This window comes from Rhinatrema bivittatum, chromosome 16 (assembly GCF_901001135.1).
Source record: "Rhinatrema bivittatum chromosome 16, aRhiBiv1.1, whole genome shotgun sequence".
NCBI classification, from domain to species: Eukaryota; Metazoa; Chordata; class Amphibia; order Gymnophiona; family Rhinatrematidae; genus Rhinatrema; species Rhinatrema bivittatum.
This window is the reverse complement of record NC_042630.1, coordinates 23,836,010-23,859,241: the sequence shown is the minus strand read 5'-3', so window position 1 is coordinate 23,859,241 and position 23,232 is coordinate 23,836,010. Positions and strand designations below refer to the sequence as shown.

The 23,232-nt window shown below is 47.6% G+C and overlaps 1 protein-coding gene across 4 annotated transcripts in view; it reads right to left on the bottom strand.

Moving 5' to 3' along the window:
- Positions 1–5,068: 5,068 nt before the first annotated feature.
- The window catches only part of CAMTA2 (calmodulin binding transcription activator 2), a 119,351-nt gene continuing 101,187 nt past the window's right edge, over positions 5,069–23,232 (bottom strand). For 3 of the 4 annotated variants that reach the window (XM_029579350.1, XM_029579349.1, XM_029579352.1), the window contains 2 exons: positions 20,207–20,281; positions 5,069–10,277 (listed from right to left, as the gene is read on the bottom strand). In XM_029579350.1, the coding sequence (XP_029435210.1) occupies positions 10,214–10,277; positions 20,207–20,281 (139 nt within the window). In that variant the 3' untranslated portion in view covers positions 5,069–10,213. The remainder of the gene's footprint in view (positions 10,278–20,206; positions 20,282–23,232) is intronic. The other variant, XM_029579351.1, reaches the window with a different exon arrangement.

Here is a 23,232-nt window from a genome sequence, read left to right as displayed (position 1 = left end):
CAGGTGCTCATGATTGAGCACCTGTTTTCCTAATGTGTACCCAGCCACCTCTCCTGGGCGTGGGATGTAGTAGGCTAATGAGCCGCTGCGTTAAAAAGGTGCTAGGAGAAATTGTACGTCCCTAGCGCCTTCTTGGCATCGGGCGCCCAGCTGAAGTAGCTGTGTGTGGGTTAGGAAAATGGGCCTTGCTTTTTGGTTAAACTTTTGGGTCTCCTCAAGACTTAACGCCAGCTCTGGGGTTCTTTAGGTGTGGTCATTTTTGCTATTGTGCGGAAGAAGTGGGGTGGCCCACATAGGAAAGAGGCCAGGTTGCCAAGTCAGAGGGTGTGCTGTAGGTGCAGTCATTGCTGCTATTGACTCTACTGCCAGTGTACCACCCGGGCTTGAAAATACTGAAGGCTCAGGTAGAGAAAGAGATTGCTGCTCAGGAAGGAAGATTAGCAGCACCAGCAGAGGACCAGGGAACACTGTATTCTGCCTGCAGAGGTTGCGATACATAGGGTTGCCAACTACCCAGTTTTGGACCCGTCAGCCAGGTTTTCAGCTGTGCTGTACAGTGTCTGGACAGAAGTACTGACTGGACACTGAAAATCCAGTTTTTGCAAGAGGTTTCTCTTTCTCATCCCTTCCTTGTTATAGGGCAAGACAAGCGTGGAGAGCTGAGCTGTGTTCCTGCCTGCTTGCCTCCTTTTCTGTGTTGTGATGGGATGGAGAGAGGAGGTGGGGCACAGCCCAGCCCTCAGTTCCCAGTGGCTCAACCGATCTCTGCAGCAATGACCTCTGGGTCCCTCCCCCTCCCTCACTGAGTGCTGGCCAAGACCTGAGAGAGGGGCTGCAGGGAGTCAGTGAAGGGATACAGGGACAGAGGAGGGGAAGAGACAGTGTCACAGGGTGAGGAAAAGGGAGAGGCAGAAGGGGACACAGAAAAAAGGGGAGGGAAAGAAAGATAAAACATGAAGAGCAAGGGAGGAAAAAGACAGAGGGGGTAAGGAAGGAAGGTCATGGAAGGGAAGAGGTGAACAGGAGCATGAGGGAAGGCGGGAGACAGATGGGGAAGGCACAAAGGAGACAGGGATGCAGGAGGAAAGAGAAAGAGGAAGGCACTGGGGAGGAGAGGGAGACAGGAGGAAAGAAGGAAGAAGAGGGCGGGGACTAGAGACAGGAGGGCAGCATAAGAGAGGAATACACAGGAGGGGGAAGGCATATTGAGAGGTGGCACACGGGAGACAGATGAAAGGCTGGGAATGTTTTAAGGGAGAGTGAACCACCTATGTCTAAGACAGGAGGCTGTGTGTTTGGGAGTGTGCACATTTGGTTGAGAAAGGCTGTGGGGATTGTGTGTATGAGAGAGGAGGCTGTGTGGGAGTGTGTGCATGTATGAGAGAGGAGGCTGTGTGTTTGGGAGTGTGTGCGTGTATGAGAGAGGAGGCTGTGTGTTTGGGAGTGTGTGTGTGTATGAGAGGTGGCCATATGTTTGGGAGTGTGTATGAGAGGAGGCTGTGTGGGAGTGTGTGTATGAGAGAGGAGGCCATATGTTTGGGAGTGTGTGTGTATGAGAGAGGAGGCTGTGTGGGAGTGTGTGCGTGTATGAGAGAGGAGGCTGTGTGGGAGTGTGTGTGTATGAAAGAGGAGGCTGTGTGGGAGTGTGTGTGTATGAGAGAGGAGGCCATATGTTTGGGAGTGTGTGTATGAGGAGGCTGTGTGGGTGTGTATGAGAGGAGGCCATGTGTTTGGGAGTGTGTATTAGAAAGGCTTTAGTTGTGATAGAGATCAAAGCTGCATGAGAGAGCCTGATATGTTTATGATATGATCTGTATCATATCATACGAATGTCGGTATAAAAAAGCACTAAATAAATAAATAATGTTTATGAGGACAGTGTTGCGACCGTCGCTGCCCGTCTCTACTCCGCCCTTTTTACCTCTGTGGAGACTCCCTCCAGGTCTGAAGGACGGCTGGCTGCTGCGGCGTCTCCCTGCCGTCTCTCTCTGGCGTCCCCGGACCGGCTCAACGCTGCAGATCCGCCATGTTGCCTGAAGCCTATGGCACGCGCGCTCCGATTGAAGTACCAGCAAGGGCATGAACCTCAGGGGCGTCCCCCTGAGATGACGTCATCCGCTTCCGATATTTAAAGGTCTCTGATATCGCTAACAAACGTGAGTTAGCAAGGATTCGTTCTAGCTACTCTGCCTCCTCGGACTTACCAGAGGTACCCGCTCCTCGGGGGCCTTGCTCTCTCTTTGTCTTTCAGGTTTACTGACAGGAACCGGTACTCGCTCCTCGAGGGCCCTCGTTCCTAACTATCTGCTGATTCTCTTCTGCCTGGAAGCCATCACGGTCTACATCATTGTGAGTTACCATCGCTCTCTCAGAACTTTCCCTGGAACCAGGTACTCGCTCCTCGAGGGCCTATCCTTTCCAGCTCCTGAGCTCCCTGAGACCAATATGTGAGTGTTGTCATCTAAGTTCTGTTCATGAACTCTGCATACCCTGCCTACTCACTGTCTAGAGTTTCTCAACAGCTCAGCCATCCAAGGATCACTGTTCCAGTAACTGAGGGACTTCAGCCCTGCTGAGTATTCCAGCTCACTACTGCCACCTCTGGTGGTTTCAAGACCTGTTTAATAAAAGAACTAGTGTGTGTCTGTCTCCATACTCTAAGCCTAGCCGGTGGTCCCTCTCAGGATCTTTCCCCGGGGGCGTGGTCATTGCCACTGGCCCAAGGATCCACCCACTACTTTCTCCAGCAGTCTATACAACAGATTGCTACTACGCCTATGGAATACATCAGATTGCTACTCCTGATTGCTCCTCCCACCAACATAGCGGATTATGACAGATAGTTGAAATAACATTTTATGAAAGTATATTGAGGGAGGTGCTTGAAAGCCAAGTAATGAGTGGACCGACAACTGACAGTGGTCTGTAAACTTCACCCCCTCCCCCCTGCCTCCCCTCCCAAAGCATGACGTTTAGTAGGGTGTCCAGTTATGGTCCATGGAAAAGTTGGCCACCCTATTGCCACACCGGTTGAGAATCGCTGAGAAAACTTATTGTGTTCTATTTATTATTTTATATATGATTTATATATTTACTATGGTACATTGATCTTTTTATTCATATTTTTAATTGTAATTGTTTTTATATGCTTTTTATTGTAAATTGCATTGACTTTTCTACAGAAATGTGATAAATCAAATACAATAAACTAACAATTTTATTTAAAAGTACAAAGTATTGTGGTTGGCTGTTGGTTCACTTACATGCAATAGTTAGGGTCCTTCATTTTCAGTTTAAACTGCTTTTCACCCAGAAATGCCTGGATTTTAATGAGTTGAAACCAATTTTCACCCTAATTTTAGGATGATTAAAGAGCAGCTCCACAGCTGCAAATGCAGTGTCTCACAGCCTTCAGCAACTACTAGAAGCCAGTAGGGACCAAGGTACCTGCAGTGTTTCAGTTCCTGCCCCCGCCAGGGCTGCTACTAATGGTGTTTCGAGTCCTGCCTTCCCCTCCTCAGGCAGCCACGTTGCCTGCGGCTTGGTGCTGCCACTGAAGCATTTGAAGTAGGCCATGCCCACCAGAAGCACTTCCCGGCAGGCTCCTGCCCCGCACAAAAGCAGTACAGTGCTGCAGAGCACAGGAACCTTAGTGAGCAGGCTGCTGAAGGAGAGAAACATCTGGAACCACCACTAGTAAGGATGAATGGGAAAAGGGAGATAGGGACAGGGTAGGCAGGGATGGGGATGCTGGTGAGTGGGAGAATCTGCTCAATATTGTTTTATTGTCCGGGCTCCTGCCACCAAAATAAACTCATATTTTGCAGAAAAATAAGGAGCCACATTTTTCTACTGATTTTCTCCTGGGCAGGAGCGGCAAGGAATGTGAGAGCCATTCCAGGGAACTATGTTCCATTGTGGGTCGGCTGCTGGAGGAGGAAACCATCAGTGTGGTTGAAAGTTACTGGTGGTAAGCTGCAGTGTAAAAGGGATTGAGAGAAAATGGGGGTGCGTGTGGCCTCCAGAACCTCCCTCCTATGTCACTGGTGAATACATATACAACGACTGGTGGCTCCTCCCCAGTACTTTCTGAAATCTTATTTAAGTGCTACATGAAGTCTGCTATCTTTGCATCAGACCGGCCAGTTACTAAGCAATTGTCAAGCCCCCCAGCTATCTATATTTCTAATTATCAAATTACCCACTGTAACGACTGCCCTAACTCTTTCCTCCTGGACACATGGCCCTGGAGTCACATCCTTGGTGCAAGAGGATATGGCATCACCTGGAGGGCAGCTCTTAGCTACAGGATCACTTTGCGCCACACCAAGGTGATGGTGACCTTGGTCTTCCAAAGCAGTGCCAGTGCTGCTTGGCTCAGTTTGGGCCTCTTTTAAGTCCCTGAAGGTCCCCTCTGTATACCTCTCTGTCTGCCTTACCTCCTCTCCAGGTCTGCCACTTTGACCTCCAAAGTGACCTCTTTTTCTGAAAGCTAGGAGCTCTTTGTCACAGTCGTACATGGGGCACTCTGTGCAAAAGACTGGCTAGCCCCCAACTCACGGCTGGACTTCTGTCCGCATCTTAGTTTTATTAAGTAGCTAAAAGGAGTATGTGTATCTCTTAATTTAAGTGATTTTAAATTATTTGGTGTCTTAAAGTTAAGGTTTTTAAATTGATAAGTAGGTGACATATTAGTTTGTGAATGACCAGCAAAAACACTAAAATCAGTCACTCACTAAAATCAGGGTTAATTGTATGATACTCAAACCCACTAATTGACTTGCATTTAGATTTTCCTTTTAATTGGGTGAAGGATGTCTAATAGAAAGAGGCTAGGGTGGATGGGTCCAAAACTAAACGGCTTAACTCTCCAGGAAGCAGAGGTCTCACCTTTTCCAGGTCAAGTAAGTGACCTTTGTGAACTCAGTATTAAGTAGTGACCGTGAAACATTGATTGGCCATGGGCCACTATAATTTCAGTAAAATTGGATCAGGATGGCAGCACCTCTGAAGCAGCAGCTAACCTTTTAGTTACCTTTATTTTCAGGAGCACAGCCACAACTCAAAATAGAAAAAAAATATATTTTAATAAAGTTTTTGAAAGCATTCCACAATATACTGTAACAAAGTATGAACATGCCCATTCCACTGCTGAAAGTCCTATATAAAACCATCTCTTCAAGCAGTGCCTGTGTGTGTGTGTGTCTGCTCTGTGACTCCCAGCTCAGACCTGCCTCTGTTTAATGGACATTCTGCCAATTTTCTGTTAGCGCAGCTCAGGGCGCCATTGGATCCCAGGCTGAAATCCTAAGATCCTTGCTTGGAAAGTGAGCTGCTTAAGGTGCTGTAATGCACGGCTTCCCAAACCCGTCCTGGTTACCCCACAGCCATTCAGGTTGTCAGGAAATCCACAGTGCATATGCTTGAGATAACTGTGCACAGACTGCAAATTTAGCTTATTCATAGTCCGTGCAAATATCCTGAAAACCCAACAGGTTGTGGGGGTCCCTGGGACAAGTGGTAGCACTGCACACTACAATACAAGATCAATCACATGGTTATGAATATCCCTTCTTTAGAGAGCTGACGTTCTAAGTCTCCGTGGGTCCCAAACCTGTCCTGGGGGACCCCCAGCCAGCTGGGGTTTCAGGATCTCAGCAATGAATATTCATGAGGGAGATCTGCATATGCTGCCTCCACTGCATGCAAATTTCTCTCATGAATATTCATTACTGAGATCCTGAAACCCCCAGCTGGCTGGGGGATCCCCAAAAACAGGTTTTGGGAACTACTGCTCTAAACTGAACCACAGGGCAGTAAAGTCAAGGGTGCACAAACTGGGCCTCGCCTCCCCCGGCGTTTCAGGATATCCCTACTGAATATGCTTGAGAAATACTTGCATACAAAGGAGATAGTGCATGCAACTACATTTCAGGCCTATTGATTAGACATATCCTGAAAACCTGACTGGCTGGGGGGGGAGAGTTAAGTGACATGCAGAAGGTGACAGTAAGGGGGAGGGCAGCCCTCTTCGTGTGCACTTTACAGCCCGAGCAGCGAGATTTGTGAGCCTTCTCAGATTCATGAGGGGGCAATTTGGATATTGACGAGGGTGACTGCTAGCGAAATCTCTGGATCTAAATGACATCGGGGAAGACCCAGGCCCCTGCTGTTTAAGGGAGTGACAGCACCGAGGTTTCTGGAGGTACTGGTGAGGGAGCAGATGCCCTGACTCGTGTCCTTACTGAGGGTCTCTCACTGCCTAGTGCAGAAGTCACAGTGCAAGCACCCGTCACACAAGGAGCCTTCTCTCAGCCGAGCCCCTTGACACGAGCTCGCAGCAGTGGAATTCCTGATAGAAAATCAAGCAAGACGGTTTTTGTGTTGTTTTTTTTTTTTTAAATATTTTTTGAACATACATGACAGGCATTTTCTCATTTCCCTTCCCCCCACTGCAACGTGTAGTGTCTGTTAAATGTCATGCAAACACAGAAACGGTGCACAGAGATGCTTTGCAGCTGAAAATTTGAACATACAACCAGTGTTAAATCCATGCTCCTTTCTTATCACATCAGTTCCTCTCCTCTTAAATAGAATTCAGTACAATCTTTATATTACATTATGTACAAAGTGCACATTTCAAATTTCCTTTGACTGTACATGTCAGTTTTCGGCTTTTGATTAATTTTATTACATCTCTCCTTGTCGTAAACAAACGTCTTCCTGGTACACACCCACAGGTGGTGGGAATACCTTTTCAAAGTGCATTGCGTGAAGAGTTGGAAGCTTGGGTGAAAGAAGGGTGCGGTGCTTTTCACGCTCCGCCCGTCGGCTTAAAGTGGCTCTCGGGGACAGTCCCCGGCAGCTTTAGTCCGGTTGATCAGATCCCTGCCGTTGTCCCTTGCTTTTGGCACATATCTTCCTTCCTGCTCAGGCGGCAGCCAGCTTTGCCAGTGAAACCCAGCTCACCGGCTGCTCAGGCTTGGGATAGGCAAATGTTCAACAATCGCTGAGGTACGCCGCAGTGCTACAACCTCCTTTCCACCTGGGGACCTTGACATTTGAAGCTGCCCCCTTTCTACCTCTACGCTAAATAGGTCCCAAGGCTCCAGATTAACGGAATCCATTAGGCAGCACTTCCTCCTTTCCCAGTGCACTGGCAGATAGGAAACAACTTTAAGAAGGGAATACAGTAAGGGACAGACCTCCTAGGCCCTTTTCCCATTCACAGAAGATGGGAGGAATGCCTTTTGTCAGCTGGGTGAACGTGAAAATCCACCCCAGTACACCAGAAGAGGCGAGACCCAGCAGCTGCTGAGTGCCTCCTTTCCTAGAAGGCAGGCTTCTTGTTTTCCCAAGCAGGAAAGGGAGGTGCCCTTTCCGACCTTGAGCTTAGAAACGTTGATAGGGCTGCTTCGGTTGGCAGCACCTACCACGCGAATGCTGCCGCGGGCAGGAGTCTACCCTTTAACTTTATAAGGGGACAAAAATAAATGATAGGTGGAAAAGGCAACACCTAGACGCAAGCAAGGCCAGCAGGGTCTCTTGTTCTCTCTCTCCCCTAGAATGGCTGATCCTGAGGGAACCTCCCTGATCAAAGCTAGGTCGCCACAGGCTAGGCCTTGCTGGGGGGGGGGGGGGGGGTCTCCCCCTGGAATGTCATTAAACCTCCCACCAGGCTGCTTGTCACAGTACACCTGCTTCTGACAGCATGACATCGGTCTGTGCTTGGTTTCAGACATTTAAAAGGAAGCAGATGCAAGGAAATCAGTAGAAGACATCTTCTTTTAAAAGGTTCCCCTCCAGCAACGGCTGTTCCTGTATAGAGAAGGAACCCCGGGAGTGCCACGTGGACGTGTCTGCTCTGTGACTCCCTTCAGGTGCTGCCTAGGAGTGTGGCTCTCTGCGTCGAGATGTCCTGTGGGTGAGAGCCTTTGCTCCATGACGCGTGGCGGGTGCTGCTTGTCTGTGTCTTGTTTTCATGGGTTCGCTCAAGGTGCGGCCTGGAGGCGGTAAATCAGCTCTCTGACTTCAGCCGGTAGCGTTCAGGTTGCTTCCCTTCTGCAGCATATCCAGGATACCAGCTATCTGAACACAACCGTGCATCCTAAACCTGCGCAGTAACAGACCGGTGAAGAAAGGAGCAGACGTGGGCTTGAGATCACACACGTGCACACAGGCAACCCATGCCAGCAACCGTCCGCAAGGCTGCTGGGCAGTGGTGGCATTGTTACAGTTTGGAAAAAGGATGCAGTTCTATTGATCTCCAGCAGGGAAACTGTGAACTTAGTGTCAGCTTGTTTAAAAGGAAACAGATGAAAAATACCAGTTTAAACAATGTAAGCACACAAGTTTAAAAAACTACATTTAACACATACCAGGGCTATAAAACCAATGGAAATCTGACATGGCATCCTAGGGACAAACACAAGTGTTTAAAATTAAGGTGAGAGTTCAGTTCTCTTTCATTTCTTCTGAAGGGGATACGGTGCCTGCTGTGTTGCCCTTGAATAAGGAAGCACAGTGCCTGCTAGGCACCAGCCGCCTGTGTGCACGAGCATGTAGGATTATAGGGACAGGCCTCTGTATGCATTTGAATTGGCTTCTGAGTGAAAGGGGGGAGAAGGCCGAGAAGCCCAGTTGTTGGAAAGCCTTTGGGTGGCTAAGGACTCAAGAGCTAAAGCTTGCATTTGGTTGTTTCTGCGCTGAAAACTTATTTGGGAGACGTACTGATTTTGATGGGGAAACCATCAGGTCCTGCTATGGCACTGTAACTCCTCCTCCATTTTGCCAGTTAAAGGCCTCCTTAACTCACACACAGTCCAGATGAAATCTTTCAGAAAAGGTGAGCTGGGTACTGCCAGGAACTGTCTGAGGTGTTGACACCTTCTCCTGATGGCGGGTTCCCAATGACATCTCAAGAAGCCGCCCTGCTGCCGCACTGCAAGGCAAGACGTAGGCACAGTCCAGCTGCAAACTGGGGTCACCGAGCCTTCGATTAGCTCCACCACGAAAGCAGCATTTGCACAGGCTCAAACTCCCCTTCCACACCCTCTCTCCCATCCTGTAGCAGCAGGAGGGGAGAGTAAAGAGGACCTCAACTCTGCACACTGTCTTAGAGCTTAAGACAAAAATATAGGTGTCACTTTATGCTGTGGAGTCTGTACTCGGCGTGGAATGTGGCTCCTGCAGTACTCTGCAAGCTGAAATAACTATCTCTATGTGTCCAACCCTCCGTCAGGCCAACCGGACCTTACAGGGACAAAACCGAATTCCTTCTTTTGGCTGGTATTCTGGATTCTGTGCTCCTGCTGGACTCTAGCAAAAGGCAAAGATAAACGAGTGCAAATATACAGCCCAGCAGGAGGTCCGAAAGTGCCAGGGTGAAAGGAAGCAGTTCCTGCTGTACAGGCTTATGCATGGCAATGAGCTGTTGCCATACCTAAGCCAAGGATATTATAAAGCAGGGTGCCACTGTATAAAATGATTTATAAGCCAGGGAGGTTATACTGCCGTGGCCTTGTGTATACTGACTTTATAAGCAAGGTGCCCTGTATTTAAAGACTTTTATAAACCGAACATCATATAACAAGATAATCGCTATGTACAATGTCTGTACAAGCCAAAAGATATTATATGGATGGGTCGCTGGACAACTTGTTCCCGCTCCTGTAGTAGTGTAGAACTACAGGACACCTGCCGTGGAATCCCAGGTGTCCTTGCTTCTTTGACACCTGCAACATTAGGAACGCATCAACAGGCAGCATGCCCTGCTCCTGTATCACATAGGGGCCACATCCTGATCTCCAACCTAGGAGGAAAGAACCCCCCCCCCCCCAATACCTCCAGGGAGATCCGTACTGAAAATCCAGAAGAAAATATGCAGGCTTCATCTCCCTCCCCGGGGCTGGTACCCGCCGGCTGGCTTCTCTCCCCACCTGTAGTCGGTGGCACCAGCTTCTGCCCCTCTGTACAAGTCTTGGCACGCTCCAAGGTTAAGACTCCATTTAAGGTTCTTGGACAAAAGGCTTTGAAAAGTTGTCTTTTATATACATGTATATACACACGTGAGAAGGGCTCAGCAGGTCCAAAGCAAGGTGCGATCAGGTTAGCTTCTGCCAGCCAGCAGGACTGGGCTCTGGTCTGTAGTGTGTAAGGTGCAGCAGCTGGAAGGGGCTGGCTCTGGCCCCCTCGATGGGGTGCGGTGGGAACATTAGGTGGTGTAGCCTCGCTTTTGCGGCCCTTCCAGCTCCTTGCTCTGCTTCAGTTCTTTCATTCTGCAGAAGGGGAGATGAAAGGAGGATTCATGTACATTTTTGTCTGGGCACGTCCCATATGTTCATGAATGAAGCAGAAAACAAACAAACAGAGACCTGAATTCCTCAGCGCGTCGGGAATTTTCCCCCTATTTTATATTAACTCCCAACTCATCTATCCCAGTCATCCCAGTGACAGTCCTTGGTTGGGGATCAAGCACTGGGACTCCTGGCATCCTGCAATCACGGGCTCTAAATCCAGCTTCCAGTCGTGCTGTTGCACAATGACTGGGGCTCCTTCCTCCCAGAGGCTCTGAATGTTGCCTCTGCTGCATCCCCAGCCAGCCTGGGAATGGAAGACATGAACCAGGTCTCAAACACAGCCCTTCTCTATATGTCTATTTTGGGCCCCTGCTTCTGCCTGCTCCTCTGCCATCCCTCAGCCGTTCTTGGCTCTGTTTATTGGCCCTTGCTTTTATTTATGTCCCCCTCCTTCCTCAGCAATTCCTTTTCTTTGATTCTCTGTTAATAAGCAGGGCTGAATTAGCCACGACATGTGGGGTGATGTCACCTAACAGCACTGAATGGATCTTTCTGTCTAAGCTCATAGAGCTTTTGTCTACTGAGCATGTGCAGGACTTCCCACATCAGTGTTGCCTTGTGAGGTATCTCAGTCTTTTTTTGGTCTAAGCCTCAGCATGGATGCATACCCTCTATCTCCAGGAAATTTTTTCCTACTAATCCTTTTCTTCAATTTTTTCAGCAGCCACCCAAATAGCACATTTAAGAGCCATATCAAATAAATAAACTGCCAACTTTAAGAAGTAATTTCAAAGATTGCCTATGCGGTTGGAAGATGTCCATTATTGATGGACATGAGGTCTGCTACCATTGCCTTGGACTGCACCATGACCAAACTGCTATCACTGTGGCTGCATGTCTGCGGAGTCACAAAAATCAGGGGCCTAGAAGATAGAGAACTGCATAAGGCTCTGGGGAGCCGCAGTCGATTTTCCTCCTAGAGTGGAACATGTTCCCCAGGTATAGAGCTGTGCAGGGGCTCCTCTAAAAGATCGCTCCTGTCAGCTGATCAGGCTGGGTCCCCAGAGTCATTGATTGGTGTCAGAAATGGGGCAGATGAACCATTCTCTGGCTCTGTCATCATGGATAACAGGATTCCGGCACCATCTATGGCGCCAGCATAGAAACATGATGGCAGAAAAAGACTGTATGGCCTGTCTAGTCTGCCCATCTGCCCAAAGCGTTTAGCTTTATAATTCCCATCATTCCCTTAGAGATCCCCTGTATTTCTGCCATACTTTCTTGAATTCAGATACATTTTTGTCTCCAGCATCTCTTCTACTGGGAGGCCACTCCAGGCATCCACTACCTTCTCTACAAAGAAATATTTCCAACCCCTTTCACTCTCATCCCATGACCCTTCGTTCTAAAGGCTCACCTCCTGTTCATGGAAACCTTTGAGATATTTAAATGTAGCTACTTTCCTCTATGATGTACACGTTTAGATTACTATAATAATATATGTTGGTTTACTGGCCACTACTAGTACTTTGCTACAGTTGGTAAAGAATACAGCTGTAAGGAATTTAACAGTCATATTCTGCTTGATAATATCCAGAGTAGCTGTCCATCAGCTGTACATTGTTCAATATATGTATAATTCCTGGCAAAAACTGTAAGACTTGACCCACCAGCTTCCTACAGATGCAATGGATCATTTTACTCCAATATTAAAGAAGCAGATGAAAGTGGAAAGCATTTCATTTGATCAGCTTACAATACATATTACCACTTTCTCTAGGATTTCTGTAGTAGTCACAGGAGCCAGAATGGCTTCGGGCATCAGGCCTTTTGTGAGGATGTTTACAAAAACACTGGCTGATGCTCCATGCATAGGAGTTAATGTGAAAGAAATGGTAGATTTCATTAAAGGTCCTTCATTGCTCCATGCGCCTTACCCGATCAGTAGAGCAAACCTCTACAGGTAGAAAAGTCAGGAGGCAGTACTTCTATTTGTGAAGGTGATACTGTCTATCCTTTTCAGCAGCCTCAAATGCAAAAGCAGCAAAGCAGGCTTTGAACTAGAGAAAGAGAGTACAACACAAACACAGCAAGGACAACTAAAATCTAATCCCAGCTTTTGACTACAATGCCAATAAAGCTCTCAGATTAGATTTAACAGCCTCCCTGGGGGGGGAAGCTTCAATATTTCAGCCCATTATGGTCTTTGATAACAGACTGTTGGGTTTTAACAATGATACATCAGGGATATTGTTTACATTTCAATACCTTGCCTCCAAACAGTTCTCCAAAGAATCACTCCATGAAGGCAGAACAGCGCCAACTACTTCAACAAAAGCTGTCAGCCCTCCTTGCCAGACCCAATATCACAAAGAAACATAGTTTGTATTCCAAGTACTTCCTCATTCTGAAGAAAACGGATGGTCTTTGCCATCTTGGACCTTGGAGATCTCAACTTCTAAAGAAAGAAGAGTTCAGGATAAACTATCTAGGAACCATCCTCTCTAATTTAGAAATCAATACTAGTTGACCATTTTGGACCTCAAAGATGCTGACATGCACATGTTAATCCAAAAGATTCACACAAAATGTCTATGTTTCGTCATAGCCAACAAATATTACACCAGTGTCGTATTCTTCCTACTTGGATTAGCTCATATCCGGCTATCAACTTCATGAAGCCCATGCCTCCAACTTTTTATACAACGAACATCCTTCAATACATATGATTCATTATCAATTTCCCAAAATGCAATGTGCAGCCAACCAGGGCTGGCGGAAGCACTAGGCGAGCTAGGCCTGGGCCGCCGACCATTAGAGGGTGCGAGCCATGAGGGGCCGCCACAGAAAAAACAAGCATGGGGGAGGGGGGCAGCCCAAGGCAGAAGGTGTCTAGGGCACCTAATCCCCTTGCACCGGCCCTGCAGTCAAAACATGTAATTTATTTTTTAGGGGCTTGCCTGGATGTAACACAGGCAAAGGCATTTTCCTATCAACAGCATGCACAATCTAACCAAAATAATCCTTTTTCCAAAGAAAAGTTTCAGACCTGAAAACATTAGGACATATAGTTCATGTTGCATCATTTGCATGTCTCCACATGAGACAAGCTCAATGGCAATTAATGTTCCTGGGAAACCAGCATCTATAACGGCGGTCTCATAACTCCAATCTGTTGTGAGGATACATTTTTTCTCCAACCTTAATTTCAACATACAAGAACCACAGATGCCACCAATCAAGGATGGGGACCACATCTGACCAACCTTTGTTCTCAAGGAACTTGCTCTTCACAGAAACGACTACTCAACATAAACCAATTAGAGTTGAGAACAATGTTTAATGCTTTAAAAGTTTTCAATCTCTGGTTGAAAGGGAAAGTGGTGTTAATTCAAACAACCACCAAGTATCAATGTACAACATCAACAAAGAGGAACAGGCTTTTTCAACCTTTGGCAAGAGACCTGCAGGATATAGAAATAGGCAATTTCTCAAAAGATGTAGCCAAGAGCAGTTTGCCTTCCTGGAAAACAAAACCAGAGAGCCGACATGTGAATTCACCAACTACAACCAACAGAGCAGAACTGTTTTAACTTTGAGGAACTCCACAAATAGATCTCTTTGCAGGCCCATTCAACAACCAAGTTCCCATCTACTGTTCCAAAAGACCAGCCGGGAACAGTCTAGCGGTGGATGCTCTTTCAATTCCATAGAATCAAGGGCTTCCACCGATTCCTCTCATAGCCAAGATGATTCAAAAATTAAGAAGAGAAAAAGGCCTAATGATTCCGATAAGCCGTTTTTGGCTTCAATACCTAGCTATTCAACAACCAACAAGGCTGAAAAAAATTCCCATCCCTGATCATGCAGTAGAATGGGAATCAGGATGGAAAACTAATTTGGCCAGGGTTCACCTTCTTGTTATGGGAGCATATCACCAGAATTCAGGAGGAATTCCTATTTCTCAGCAACTGACAGTTGCCAGATTCCTAAAAGGTCTAAATCATCTCAGTCTTCTATTCAGAGATCCTCCTACGCCTTGGGTTCTAAATATAGTTCTCACTCAGCTCATGCAATTGCTCTTTGAGTCTCTAGGCCACAGCAGAACTAATCTCTATTTCTTGGATAATTTTATCATTGATAGCTGTAACTTCTGCCCACAGAGTGAGTTACAAGCGCTAGTCTCAGACTCTCCATATACCCACGTTTTCAAGAGAGTAGTTTTGAACATTCATCCTAAATTTCCATCAAAAGTGGTCTCTCAGTTTCACTTGAACCAATCCAGTGCAAGCCAACATTTTAGCTGAGACTACATGCCAATAAAGGTGGTCAGGTGCACCATATCTTGGACTGCAGAAGGGATTTGCTCTTTTATTTGGAGAGATCACAAACTAGTCATCTCCTTCAACCCAGTCAAACAAGGGTTTTCAGTTACAAATCAAACTTCTTCCACATGGATTTTTGATTGCATTTCTTGTTGTTAGTTCAAATATTTTTATTAAAGTTTCAATATTCCAACAAGGCCAACGGGTTGGTTAATTCTGCACACCCCTCAGTCTATGAGACATAGTAGTCATGTACAGATAAACACCCAACCAACATACTCTCCCCCCACCCCACTCCCACCTCCTTCTTCGAGAGTTCCTGTCATACAGTTATCAATAGCTGAAGGAGACTCTATAAATATAGCACAATGTCCACTACTGAGCAAAGAAAAAAAGATTTGGCTCAAGAAAAGTCATTCAAAATGAGACTTCGGGCTCTAGATGGTAACGACTGCACATATGAATCCCAAATTTTCAAAAACATTCTCTTCTTTTTAGTTAAATCTGACTTTTCGGCATACTTTTCAAAAAGGCACATCTGATGTAGCGAGTTCATCAGGTGTGCTAGAGATGGCGGATCTTCACTTAACCAATAACAAAATATCTTTCTTCGCAAGCAAAAGCGCCTTCTGAGCCCGTAACTTGTCGAATGAAGTTCGAAAGGTGATGCCCCCAGAGTTCTTCAAACAGAAGAATCTTAGGATCCTTAGGCAGACGGACATCTAGGACTTTTTCCACATAATTATCACCTTTTCCCAGAACCCCACAATCTTTGGCAGGTCTAAAAAAGATGCCCTAAAGTACCAATACTCAGCTTACATTTATCAGTAGTAGAGCGTTTGTTGAGGTGAGCGTGTTTCGGAGAAATATAAAAACTCATAAAAAATTTAAATGGCATCTCTGATAAAGTGATACTGCTCGTTATAGACCAAATCCCAGCAAAACACTGCATATATTGGGTATGAGAAAAACTGACCCCTAATTCTTGTTTCCAGGAGGCCGTTGCACATCCTGGAAAGTTTTTACTGTTCCTTCCTCAGTTATCAACTGTGCAAGCACCTTAAGTCTCTTAGAGGCCCAAGAGGAGAAAACGCCCGAGTGTAGCCCTGGGAGAACATTTTTCTTCCCTATAAAAGCAGGTATTGCAAAACCTCACTTCACAACTGCAATTTCATGTTGAGCCATTTCCAAGACTTCAATAGCGGAAGCACCAAAGGGCAAAGGCAGTCGACTGGGGCACATGTACGTGTGAGGCATAACGCAGATCTCATGGATAAAACAGAGCCATGGGTGTGTAAAAGTTCCTAGAAGCCAGTCTGCTATGTGTCGAAGATTACAAACAATATTATAAAGCTTCCAGCATGCTAGACTCAGCCCATTCATTTCCCATTTTCCTTGTAATCTAGATAATGCCATCCTGGGTTCGGCCCTTCTCCATAAAAACTTGCGAATGAGACTCTCCAGGTTCATTATAATCCCGTCTGAGAAAGCAGACAGGTAGGGTTTGAAACATATAGAGTCATCTGGGGAGTACCAGCATCTGGAATAGATTTACTCTACCTGCCGAGGACAGGGTAGCAGGGATCATTTTGTGGATTCATATAAAACTATGGAAATCAACCCTATACATTAATGTTGAGTCTCTGTGCAATATTATTCCCAGATATTTAAGCGAGTCTCATGCCCATCGCATAGGGACAGCCACTCCCCATACGAGATGCATGTTATAATCAATCAGGAAAGCAACTTCAAAGTAAGATTCATCGTGTCAGGATTACAGCAGCTTCCTTAGCCTGTTTTCTCTCTGCTTCCATAGATGAAATCTGCAAAGCGGCCATCTGATCTTCTAGCCCTACCTTCACTGATTACTGCCTAGAAAATGCTTGACATCAAGGATAGCACTTTTGACAGAGCAGTTCTCAAAAGTTTATTTTAACTATTTCCTTCAACTCTTCCACCAGCCTCTATTAAATTACAGGTTGCATGTTTCACTGCTAATATAAAAATAAATACTTGCATACAACCCTTAGCTTGGGAGTCTCCACTTGTGTGGCCAATAGCTTTCTCTGTGGACAAGCAGGATGGTAAAAGAAAATTATTCCTTACCTGCTAATTTTCGTTCTTGTAGTACCATGGATCAGTCCAGACGGTGGGTTATGTCCCCCATCCAGCAGATGGAGTCAGACAAAGCTTCGGAGGGTGCTGTCTCATAAACCAGTGCACCCTCTGTAAGTCTTCAGTATAGAGAATATCAGAGCAATAAGACAGAGAAGGATGGATCAAGACAACCAACTACACATGACTATGAATAAAATATATAGAACCGATAACAAAGAACTGATGCCAAAAAGTGAACTTGCAAAAAGAACTGTGGAACAGCCCCTTAAACGGAGAGGCTAACACCGGATTAGATGAAACAGAGTAGCGAAATCAGAGGAAAGTAGAGCAGTAAACCCCAATCCCTAGAATCCTTAGGGAGGGTGTCTGGACTGATCCATGGTACTACAGGAACGAAAATTAGCAGGTAAGGAATAATTTTCTTTTCCCTGTACGTACCAGGATCAGTCCAGACGGTAGGATGTACCAAAGCTTCCCTACGTAGGGTGGGCCCTTGATAGCCCTGCTCGAATGACTCTGTCGCCAAAGTAACCGGAAGTCGGCGACTGGAGATGCAAGCGGTAGTGCCTTGCAAAGGTATGCAATGATTTCCAGGTCACCGCACGGCAGATCTCCTGAGAGGAGACAGACTGGCTTTCTGCCCAGGATGCTGCCTGAGAACGCAGAGAATGTGTCTTGACGCCCAGAGGGGATTGTCGACCCCCCCTATATACGCTGTCACAATAGCCTCTTTGAGTCATCAAGCGATCATCGTCTTTGTAGCCTTTCTTTGAGCCACACCAAAGGATAAACAAATGGTCCGACAGACGAAAATCATTGGTGACCTCCAGGTAATGGATCAGTATGCACTTAACATCAAGTTTACGGAGATCCCGTGGATCATCGGCAGAGAAGGAAGGAAGTTCCACCATCTGAGTCAGATGAAAAGCAGAAACCACCTTGGGCAGGAACGAGGTAACTGTGCGCAAGAAGACCCCAGAGTCCGTGAAACGGAGGTAAGGCTCCCTGCAGGAGAGCGCTTGAAGTTCGGAGATCCGGTGGGCAGAACAAATGGCCACCAGAAAGACAGTCTTGAGGGTGAGGTCTTTGAGAGTGGAGGCGCGCATAGGTTCAATGGGAGGGCCGCCCAAAATCCTGAGGACTAAGTTGAGGTTCCAAGAGGGACGGGGGCCTGAACCGGGGGCCGGAACCGGACAATGTCAGGGTGAGAGGAAAGCGGAAGCTCTTCCTGGATGTGGACCAGGGATCCAAGAGCAGAAACTTGGACCCTCAGGGAGTTGTAAGCGAGCCCTTCTCCAGACCCTCCTGAAGGAATGCAAGGATCTGAGGCACGGAAGCCGACTGCGGCCGTGCGGCCTGAGAAGTGCACCAGGATTCGAAGACCTTCCAGACTCGTACATAAGCGATGGAGGTTGATGTCTTCCTAGCCTTGAGGAGAATCGAGACTACGGCCTCTGGGTATCCACGGTGTCTAAGTCTCCGCCTTTCAAAAGCCAGGCCGCAAGACAGAAGCGATCTCCCTGGTCGAAAAATACTGGACCTTGATGCAGTAGACGCGGCAGGTGGCCCAGGCATAGAGAACTGTCCACCGCAAGGTTGATCAGATCCGAGAACTAAGGATGGCATGGCCATTCCAGTGCCACCATGATCACCAGACCTTGGTGGACCTCTATCCTCCGGAGAACCTTGCCCACTAGTGGCCAAGGGGGAAACACGTAGAGTAGGAGGTCACGTGGCCAAGGAAGGGCTAGTGCATCCACGCCTTCTGTGCCATGCTCCCTTCTGCGACTGAAGAATCGCAGTGCCCTGGTGTTGTGAAAAGTGGCCATGAGATCCAGGCGAGGGGTCCCCCAACGATGAATGAGGAGCTGCATCACCTCCTTGGAGAGTTCCCACTCCCCGGGACCTAAACGTTGTCGACTCAAGAAGTCCGCCTGAATGTTGTCCACGCCTGCAATGTGAGAGGCTACAAGTCGAGAGAGGTGGACCTCCACCCACGACATCAACTGGTCCGTTTCCAAAGAGACATGATGACTTCTCGTGCCCCCCTGGTGGTTGATGTATGCTACCGTGATCGCGTTGTCTGAGAGGATGCTGACCGCCCGATGCCGCACGAGGGGAAGAAAACGTTCCAGTGCCAAATGTACTGCTCTCGTTTCCAGGCGATTGATTGGCCGCGCGGCTTGAGACTTTGTCCATTGCCCCTGTACTGAACTCATCTGGCACACTGCCCCCCAGCCAGATAAGCTGGCATCTGTGGTGACCACCACCCAGTCTGGAAGTTCCAGGGGCATTCCCTACACTAAGTGGAGCGGGTCTAGCCACCAAAGCAGGCTGTCTCTGGCGAGCTGGGGGAGTGGAAGGCTGAGCTGGTACTCCTGCGACACCGGTTTCCAGCGAGAGAGTAACACTCTCTGTAACGGGCATATGTGCGCAAATGCCCAGGGTATGAGATTGATAGTGGATGCCATGGATCCCAGGACCTGTAGGTAATCCCAGGCTGTGGGAGAGGGGAGACAAGAGAAGCGCTGAACCTGCCCCCGGAGCGACTGGGCCCGATCCAGTCGCAGGAAGACCTTGCCCAGTGCCGAGTCGAAGCGCACACCCAGAAAATCCAAAGACTGTGACAGAATAAGATTGCTCTTGGCGAAGTTGACAACCTAAAGGAAAGTAATAAAATCACAAAAAAAACTTATCCCATAAACCAAGAAGGAAAGGGAGAAACCAGACAGAGTGAAAGAACAGATCTGTCTGCAAGTTAAGGCAGTGTAATCAACTAATTTGTTTACTTTTTTTTTTTTAAATAACTTGATCCATCAAACAAAAGTACAGAGGAGAAAGAAAGAAAGAATAATTCTCTCCATATACTGGGGAAGCCAAGGTCCCCCTGCTCCTATCTGCTGGAGTCAGAAAGATACTGAGGACTCACAGAGGGTGCACTGGTTTATGAGGCAGCACCCTCCGAAGCTTTGTCTGACTCCATCTGCTGGACGGGGGACATAACCCACCGTCTGGACTGATCCTGGTACATACAGGGAAAGTTGCTTACCTGTAACAGGTGTTCTCCATAGACAGCAGGACAAAATCAGCCACGCAATCCCCTCTCCTCTCTTGTAGAGCTGAAGGGAAGCTTGATATAAAGACTGAAGAGGCTCCCGCAGTAGCAGCTGTGCGAGAACCTCGGCACATACACAGAAAAGCCTCACTTTTGAGAGCTTTTCCATCTCAGCACTATCGGGTGACATCACCTACTTGTGTGGCTGACTTGTCCTGCTGTCCATTGAGAACGCCTTTACTTTCACCTCCAGGAGTGGAGGGCTCAGGAGATGGGCGGAGGACATTTTTAGGTTGCTGCTTCAAATGAACACAAGCCATTTCCTCCTCCTTCCTCTGTGGTGGCCTTTATTAAATGAAGTGATGCCCTCAGCCCAGATCACTATCGAGTCCCCTTCCTCACAAGCCTACCTGTGTCGGCAGCGGCGCAGGAAGCGCATGATCTTCCGAGCTGCCTGGTCCTGCTTCTTGGTCAGAAAGGAACCTCTGGGGAAAATTAAAAAAAAAAAGAACAGAATACAATCAGTGTCACCTGCCTGCCTTACACCCCTGATCATCCTGTCCTGTTCCAGGAAAAGGGGAGTGCGCAAGAAACATTCAAAACACCTAGCAGGCTTAAAGCGAGCGGGAGGAGGCATCATTTTGGATGGGAAAAGAAATTCAAAGGCAAGGGGGGTCACTCTACGAAGTAGGGGAGAGAAAAGGCTGAAAGAAAGAAAACGTGGCTTTACTCCTGGAACAATCACTAGCAGAGGTGCCAGCAACCCAAGCTGACAGAATTCAGACACACCTGGGGCAGATATAAAGGGCCGTGGTCAACGCGAGGAAAGGAAATTACCCAAATTCTGGAAAGGGGGCAATTGGGCAGGCTTGAGGTCCTGATCTGTTGACAGTTAGCATGTTACTCTATTTAATAAAGGGGCCGTCGTGCCCTAAAATTTAGCACATATATCTATATATATATATATCTATATATATATATCTATATATATATATATATATCTATATATCTATATATATATATCTATATATTTTTTTTTTTTTACTCATGTTGAAAATTGAGTTAACGCCTGACATGGTAAGCTAATGGCATGCAAATTACTACAGTTAACACGAGAATGTGTGTATAAAACTGAAAAGGCACACTAGACAGGTATAAAGTAAAAAAAACAAACACACACCCCCCCCCCAAACCTCTTTCGGGCAGACACTTATAGAAGCACAACCGTCGCCACTGTGCAGGGCTTGCTGTAGACACTACTCTCTATTGCAGGGGCCTTACCCTTCCCTGGATTTGACTCGTTTCAGTGCATACAGCCCACCATCTCTCTATCACGCTGCTGTCATGTATCTCCTGCCTGGCCAACGCTCTGCATGAGGCAAGAGCAGGGCCAGCGGAAGCACTAGGCAAACTAAGCCTGGGCCTAGGGCACCGAGCATTAGGGGGCGCGGTATACCGAGGGGAGGTCAGGGGGAGCCAATGCCCCCAGACGCAGGGCCATAGGGGGGCACTGATGGATGACATGGGAGGCCCATGCCGTCCCCGGTGGACCTCATCTCACCGGCAGGTGAGCAGGGAACTGCTGCTCTGCTGTGTGCCGGACGCACACAGCAGGAAGATCGGCGGGGCCGTGGTGGAGTTTTATCTCACCACGGCCTGAAGAAAAAGGTCACGTTCAAACCTGCAGGTGCTCCTCCTCCTTCCTGCCTGTGCGGCCCCGGAAGAAAAACGTTGCCGGAGCCGCGCGGGCAGGAAGGAAGAGCAGCATCTGCCGCATACAGAAGAGCAGCGTTAATGGGCCGCCGCATATCCCATGTCGCAGCAGCTCGAGAAGAGGAGGAAACCTGATAGCAGGGCCACTGCGGATCCCACGTCGCGGGCGGCCAGAGATCAGGGCCACCGCAGAGCCCATCTTGCAGCAACCCACGCAGAGGAGGCCCAGAGGTGAGAGAGAGGCTGAGGGCCTGAAGAGTGTGTGTGTGTGTGTGTATGAGATGAGTTGAGAGATTGTGTGTGTGTGTGTGTGTGAGAGAGAGTGAGGATTTGAATGTTTGGAGAGACAGCATGTGAGAGCCTGTGTCTGAGAGGGACAGTGAGAGCCTGTGCTTGAGCAAGACAGCATGTGACAATGAGAGCCTGTGCTTAAGCAAGACAGCATGTGGGAGTGAGAAAGCCTGTGTGTGTGAGAGTGAGACAGCATGTGCACGAGAGAGACAGTGTGTATGTATGAGAGAGGACATGTGAGAGTGAGAGCTGTGGATGCGTGAGACTGCATGTGAGTGTGAGAGCCTGTGTGTGTGTGTGTGTGTGTGTGTGTGTGTGAGAGAGAGACTGCATGTGAGCATGAGAGCCTGTGTGTGTGTATGTGTGTATATATATGTGTGAGATAGACAGCATGTGACCTGATTGTATGTTTGAGGAAAGAAGACAGATGGAGAGAAAAGAAATAGAAAAAAAAAAGACCCTGTAAAAGGAATTGGCAAAAAAAACAAGAAAGGGAAGGTGACTAGCCTTTTGGCTGTGACCAGCCAATTAGAAAACTAAGATCAGCCAGCAAAGGTAAAAAAAAAAAATTACTTTTTAGTGATTGGCATATGTTATCTTTGGGAATGTGCAAGAGTAGCACTTTCTCTATGCCAATCTCGCAATGTACGAGATTGGCATGGAGGAAGTGGAAGCCCGCAAGTATTTAATACCACGGGGCCTGCACAGAGGAGGCAGCAGAACGGGCTTCAGTCCCAGTAGCAGCAATCAGCACCTCCCCAAATTTCCACATGGCAGCAGTGACAGCAGTAGCAGAGGAATGAGAGAGGCTCTGAGGTTACTGGCAAAAGAGAGAGAGAGGAGGGGTCTGCCTTCAGTGTGTGCAAGTGTATGAATAGGAGTCTGCCTGGGGGTGTATGTGTGAATGTATGGGTGCCTGCCTGAGGCTGTATCTGTGTATGAGAATGAATGGGTGTCTTTTGTGTGAGAATAGGTGCCTGCCTGTGGGTGGTGTATGTGTGTGTGGGAATTAATTTGTGCCTGCTTGGGGGGGTCTGAGTGTGTGTGATGACGAATGTGTGCATGCCTGGGGGGTGGGGAGGGAGCGATGTGAGAATGAATGGGAGCTGTCTGGGGGTCAGTGTGGGTGTATATAGGTGTGTGTGGGAATGACTGGGAGCTTGCCTGGGTGTGTGTGTATGTGAGGGAGCCAGTGAGTGTGAGAGCATGAGTGTGTATGAGAGAATCCAGGGGAGTGAGAGCTTGTGTGTGGGTGGTGTGGGGGGAGAGAGGGTCTTTGAGCCTGAAAGTGTATCAGTGTCTGAGAGAGAGAGGGAGGTTATGGTGGGTATAAGAACATGTATGTGTGTGTCTGTGGCAGTGTATGTGGGAGAAAGAATGAACATTTGAGTTTGTGTGAGAGAAAGGATAAAGTTTGTGCGCTCCCCTAGCC